Source organism: Scyliorhinus canicula, chromosome 14 (genome assembly GCF_902713615.1).
Source record: "Scyliorhinus canicula chromosome 14, sScyCan1.1, whole genome shotgun sequence".
In the NCBI taxonomy this organism is placed as follows: Eukaryota; Metazoa; Chordata; class Chondrichthyes; order Carcharhiniformes; family Scyliorhinidae; genus Scyliorhinus; species Scyliorhinus canicula.
In genome coordinates this window covers 144,008,401-144,015,039 of record NC_052159.1, presented here as the reverse complement: position 1 = coordinate 144,015,039, position 6,639 = coordinate 144,008,401, and the positions used below count along the sequence as shown (strand labels likewise).

At 46.4% G+C, this 6,639-nt stretch overlaps 1 protein-coding gene across 1 annotated transcript; it reads right to left on the bottom strand.

Moving 5' to 3' along the window:
* Positions 1-347: 347 nt before the first annotated feature.
* LOC119977212 (BTB/POZ domain-containing protein KCTD12-like) lies at positions 348-5,285 on the bottom strand. Its single transcript, XM_038817922.1, has one exon. It carries the CDS (start codon positions 5,091-5,093, stop codon positions 4,338-4,340), a length of 756 nt encoding a protein of 251 aa, XP_038673850.1. The 5' UTR covers positions 5,094-5,285; the 3' UTR covers positions 348-4,337.
* Positions 5,286-6,639: the final 1,354 nt, after the last annotated feature.

Genomic DNA, 6,639 nt, shown 5'->3' with positions numbered 1-6,639 from the left:
ATTCCTATGTTTTGAGATGAATGTTAGGATCTTTGTTTGTGTCTTTTGACTTCATTTTAAATTCTCCAAACAAAATAAAAATTCTTTATTGCAGTACACACACCTTTCTTTAAGGTAGAAAACATCATACTTTCTGGAGACTAAGCTGAGGCGTCATTAAGGACTTGGTTTTCGATGAAAGAGTTTATTTGACTGGGAAAGTTTGAAAGCGTATCTGCCAAGCTGTGAATCACCCATGTATGAACTTTAGATTTCCCACAGCAAAACCTGTCGAGTACTTTGCCACATGGATAACATGTCACTGAGTAAAGCTGAACTGAAAGAGAAGCAACAGCAGAGGCGTTCAATTTAAGTAACATGGTTTAATTATTAAATCGTAATGATCTAGCAGATACATAGTGCATTGTGGTTTTACAAATATTATGGCCGACTTTCCGTATCCCCAATACTCTAAACACCAATGAGCGATTTTGTCACATCATCCAAATGAATTAAGTACAATTGTTTGACTAATCGTTATTGCTGTCCCTTGTTAACATAGACTGTAGTCTCTCAAATTAAGACAGAGTTCTCATTACATCCAGATTTCTGCCAGCCCACACTGTTCCACATGGTTCACAGGAATAAAACCAACACGTTACTGCTTTACCGCACTCTTTGATTAATGAGCATCCTATCTGCAGGATGGAATGCCAGAGATCGCTTTATATTTTGTCACACTATTTAACATGTATAAATAAAAACAACTATATCTGCAAATAGGCATGTAACAGCTGAACACATAATCCGTCCAGCCTGATACTCTCGCTGTCTGCTTTGTAAATTGAAAGATCACTCTCTCCACTTACATAGCATCTGTGGGAATGAGACAAGACATCTACAGTAGCTCTCTTAAAGGTATAGTACCACTGGATTCCCATTCTACAAGCCACAAGATACTGTACACAAAGAATCAAGGATGGCAGTGTAATATAAGTCTGTTTAAATGCTTCAATTTAAATAGTTTTGGACAGATATAAAGATGTGATTACCACATCGCATTTTTGCACCAAAATTTATTTTGTAAACTATTCAAAACTGTACCAAACACGCTAGGGAAATTTTCCATTGTCAAATTATGTTTTCTTAAATGCTTGTAACCGGTGTGCAGATTGCAAAACTTCTGTTTCAAAAAACATTTTCATTTGCGCCCTTCCACTGGGCCTGCTTTCCCTGCATGACGACTTTGGGACGAGCATTGGCCAGGCCCTAAAGCTCCATCGACACCAGTCTGTCAGCAGTGTGATTTGGGTGGTGCCTGAGAATAGCTCATCATCCACCCATCCTGCGGACTACTACTTGGTGTCTTCCCACGCAGCCCAGCTAAAATAGGGAACTCTCTGTGTGAGAAATGAGGCTGGGTGAATGAATCGACATTGCACCACTCAAGCAGAAAATCAGGCTTGATCATCTCTTTTTGGAGACACTTGGTTTCCCTCCTTGCTTGAGAACAGATTTGAATTTATCTTAAATGTTATTGATCAGCAGTTAAAATTGATCTATCTGAAGGATCCTACTTCAAAAATTCACAGCAACGATAAGGTCAATTTCATTATGTTACTTTCACTATTCTTTAACGGAAGCTAAATACATTTTGGCTGCAACATTGGAGAACCTCTGAGTTTGTTACATTCTTTGCCTTGTTCGGTAATTTTTGCAAATGGTAACCGGGAAAAATCAACTCATAATAATCCACTAACAAAATAAACTTATTCTGAGATTCACTGCAAAATCAGGCGTCATTCTCACAAGTTTTAACGAATTGCAAGCTCAGAGGGGAAACTTAGAATTTTAATAGTCGAACATAAAATGCTGGGAATTGGTCTAAAGGGACGATCTAATTTGGCAATGAGATTTATCCAATATGGATTGCTTCTTTTAAGATTCCAGCAGGTAGCTAAGTGACGAAGCAAGCAAAGCCTCAAGTTTAATCCACAGTCTCTTTGGAGTTGGTCACTCGAACTCGACTGATACCTCCACCAGCACACCCACCCCCTCACCCTCCCGTGGTTGGTTGCCAACACTCACCGCCAAGGTTGGCTGTTTCGCAACGGTCACTTGGGTTGACCTGTTGAATCATAGCCCAGCCAGGCATTAACACAATCAGTAGCGGACAGATAGCAGAAAATTGGGGGGGGGAAACTGGGACAGAAAAAGAAAGTCCTGTTAATGATCCAGAACCAATGTTTATTTCAAACGATGTGTTCCGATTTCCAAATAACAAAAGTTCAGAATTCCCGTGGTGATTCCTGAAACCCTTCCAATTTATTTTCCTCTTGACCTCCTATCTTTTCTCTATAAACCTCTGGTCCCAAACCATCTGCTGTCGTCCACTTATTTTGTTATTTAACTTTAAATTCCACTTATTTCCAGCCTTTTTAAAAAAAATACCTTTTAAGGACTGGGCAGTACCTCTTTTCTGCAGTCTTAAATTTGACACACAACGGAATATTCTACTGCTTTTGCAAGAAGAAAAACAACAGCAGGTCCCAACACCAAACTTTAGCATCATTGGACTTCAGGGTGCCGACTCTGCATGTTAAAGAGCCGACTTAATTAGTTAACTACGACAGAACCCATGCACAATAGAACAATGTCATTCATACAGGAAGCTGCTGAGTTATCTTGTGATATGCTTCATCTAGAGCGAGCATTAAATGAGGAAGGGAGAGTTCTTGTTTTGCCATGGAAACCGGTTGCACGTCTGTACAAAATGACTTCAGTTCTACAGTGACAAAGTAATTTCCGGCACAGAAAAAAGAATGTGGAAACTTCGGCGGCAAGGTGGGGGGGGGGGGGGGGGGATAAGAACATTTGTCTTAAGAGGGAAGCAAATCCAAATAACTAAAAGCATACTAAATTCCAGAGCCCCTGCTTATAATGTGCAAGTTTAATCTTTGCCTGTTGATATTTTCAAAATGGCAGGCAAAACTTGAGAGGGGTGAAAGCTGGTTCAGGCTAGTAAAAGAGTGAGACACACTGCAAGCCTAATAGCCAGTTCAGTCACAACACAAGGGAGGGAAGATTACGTTTGGGGTAGGTATAAATCAGGTGCTTGATCATTTTTCAAGCATAAATTAGTGGAAATCCTCCTTCAATCCTTTTTAAAAAAAACTGCATTCACATTTTGCACCAGATTGGGGGGGGGTTAACAGAATGCTACGTTGACTGTCAGGAAGTTACCTACGGTATTCACCACCCAAAGTGGGCAGCTAGAGCCCACCCCAATAAACCTTAAAAGGGGGGGGGGGACAATTCTGGTGTATCGCCCCATGCCGAGAGACTGAACGGAGATGTTAGTGACCATAACACACGTCGTAATAAATTAAAACAAGCGAGAAGAAGGCTGAATAACGAGCGTTTATTCGCGGCTGTGCATCTCCACACCGGTGGAATAATACTATTGCAGTGTGTGTGTATGTGTGCTATCGAACGGCTTCTCATGGGCAATGGCTTAAAAGTAACAATACTGCAGCTATCCAGCGGCGGTGTGTATTTCCTTGCGCTGTCAGTCCCATCGAGGTCTGCTTTTGAAAACAAAGTCTTGACCGCGGCCACCGAGTCTGGACTCACAAACGTTTTGAAACTCTCGCAAAAGAGAGGGGAAAATAAGGAAGGGAAGGTTGAGAAAAGATTATTTTCGCAGATGTGGCGGCTGAGTCCAATATTCACTCCAGCTTTTTTTGGAACGGAATGTGCATTGAAGAGTTTATTAACTTCTTCTCTCTGCATGGGTATTGAAGAGTTTATTAACAGTTCTTCTCTCTGCATGGGTATTGAAGAGTTTATTAAAAATTCTTCTCTCTGCATGGGTATTGAAGAGTTTATTAAAAAATCTTCTCTCTGCATGAGTATTGAAGAGTTTATTAACAGTTCTCTCTCCATGGGTGTTGAAGAGTTTATTAGAAGTTCTTCTCTCTGCATGGGTATTGAAGAGTTTATTAACAGTTCTCTCTCCATAGGTGTTGAAGAGTGTATTAGAAGTTCTTCTCTCTGCATGGGTATTGAAGAGTTTGCTAACAGTTCTTCTCTCTGCATGTGTGTTGAAGAGTTTGCTAACAGTTCTTCTCTCTGCATGGGTGCTGAATAGTTTGTTAACAGTTCGTCTCTCTGCATGGGTGTTGAAGAGTTTGCTAACAGTTCGTCTCTCTGCATGGGTGTTGAAGAGTTTGCTAACAGTTCTTCTCTCTGCATGGGTGTTGAAGAGTTTGCTAACAGTTCTTCTCTCTGCATGGGTGTTGAAGAGTTTGTTAAAAGTTGCTCCTCTCCCTCCTCCCTGCCTCTCCCCCGGGCAGGGCTCAGCCTCTGCTGAAGACATACTCGGTGTAGCTGGTCCAGATCTTGTCCTCGCCCTGGTCGCTGGCGTAGGCGCAGGTGCCGGTGGAGCTGCAGGCCAGCATGTGGAAGCCGGCCTCGGCCAGCAGGTCGAACGCCTGCTCCAGGAAGTTGAACTTGAGATAGTAGCGGGAGGTGTAGCGCTCGGGCGGGCGGTCGGGGTCGCGGCTCTCGTTGAGCGTCTCGCCGAAGACCTCCTTGGCCAGCGCCGTCTTGCCGCACACGGTGATGCGGGCCACCCGCCGGAACTTGGCGTCCGCCTGGCTGTCGCGGCCGATGGTGGAGGAGCCCCGGTAGCCCACGGTGATGTAGCCGGAGCGGGGTCCGGGGCTGAGCGGTGGCGGGCTGGGGGTGACCGGAGCCGCCCCCTCTCCCTCCTCCAGGCCCAGCAGCCGCGCCAGCTCCCTCAGCTGGAAGTACTCGGCCTCCCGCCGCAGCCGGCTGCGCTCGGGGAAGCGCTCGGGCAGCACCAGCCGCAGGTCGCGCATGTAGTCGAGAACGTAGCGGAACAAGAAGCCGTCGCGGTCCAGGAAGAAGCGGCCCTTGCTGTCCCGCGGCAGCTCCCCCGGGCTCCGGCGCCCGAACATGTCCCACAGCAGCGAGTCGGGCACCGCCACCAAGGTGCGGTGCCGGGTCACGTACACCTGGCCGCCCACGTTCAGCTCCACCACGGCCGGGAAGGGACTCTCGCCGCCCGCCAGCTCGTCCGCCGCAGCCATCGCGCGGGGGTGGGGGGCCGGGCAGCCGAGCGCACCAACTCGCAACACTCACTGCAAAGAGTTAGTGCCCCGGCTTTATGTAAACAGCGGCTGTGGGAGGAAGAGATGTGTGAGAGAGAGAGAGAGAGTGTGTGTGAGAGAGACGTCCCCCTTCAGCAAATCAACAAGTTGGGAGGAGAGGCTGACACAATTTACTCTCCTTCAAACTGAACAGAAACGTCTCCACACTCAGGCTGGGGGAAGTAAAAGGACTGCAACTACTTCTCCCGCTTCTGCGTCCCCCTCTCTCTCGTCTGCCACATAAAGTATTTTCAACCCCTCACCCTCCATACACACACACACACACCACACATCCCTCTGGCCCAAATCTTCAATGGCCACACATCCCTCTGGCCCAAACCTTCAATGGCCACACATCCCTCTGGCCCAAACCTTCAATGGCCACACATCCCTATGGCCCAAACCTTCAATGGCCACACATCCCTCTGGCCCAAACCTTCAATGGCCTCACATCCCTATGGCCCAAACCTTCAATGGCCACACGTCCCTATGGCCCGAACCTTCAATGGCCACACATCCCTATGGCCCGAACCTTCAATGGCACCTCTGCTTCATCTCTGGGTCGCTTCTAATCAAACCCTGGGTCGCAGCTTGACGACAACCGACGCGGGCACGGTGGTTAGCACGGCCACCTCGCTCACGCCCTCAGGGTCCCGACTTCAGTTCCGGCCTCGGGTGATTGTGTGGAGTTTGCCCTCCCCCCACCCCGGCGCCTGCATGGGTTTCTTCCGTCCGCTTCGCTTTCCGCTCACAGTCCACAAAGATGTGCAGGTTATGTGGATTGCCCATGATACATTGCCCCTTAAGTGTTCAAAAAAAGGTTAGGTGGGGTTCAGAGGATAGGGTGGAGGCGTGGGCTTAAGTAGGGTGCTCTATCTAAGTGCCGGTGCAGACTCAATGGGTCGAATGGCCTCCTTCTGCACCGTTGATTCTCTGATCTACGATTAGCTAAATGCCCGAACAATGTCCCCGGGTTTATTCGGTAGAAAGATGCGCTTTAAGGGATTCAAATACATGTGTACAGGAGCACGGACACAATGGTGCTTTTCTGTGCTGTAAAGATCTATGGCTGTGCCGCCTGTGGGGAATCTATGGAATAAGAGTTGGAGGGCCAGAGGCAGCCATGTGGATATAGAAGATCACTGCTGTAAAATGGAAACCTCGCCACCCATTAAAAAAAGTTTCAAAGGTATTAGGAAGAATTGCGATGAACATTTAATTTGCAAATAGCCCCCATTACAATGAGAGGATGCAATTGACATTATTCATAACAACTTTAATGCAAAGTCAATCATTTACATGTCTATATTTTTGGCAGCTGCATAAATTTATTTGGATCATTTTTGCAGGGAGTTGCCCTTTCTTCCCCCCTCTCCCACTTTGTTTTATATTATAGTAAACAGCCCAAGTTTTGGAAGATTCTCCACCAGTGTCAAATTGATTCTAAACTTGAAACTTACAAGGTAAAAAACAAAATTTGGCTTTT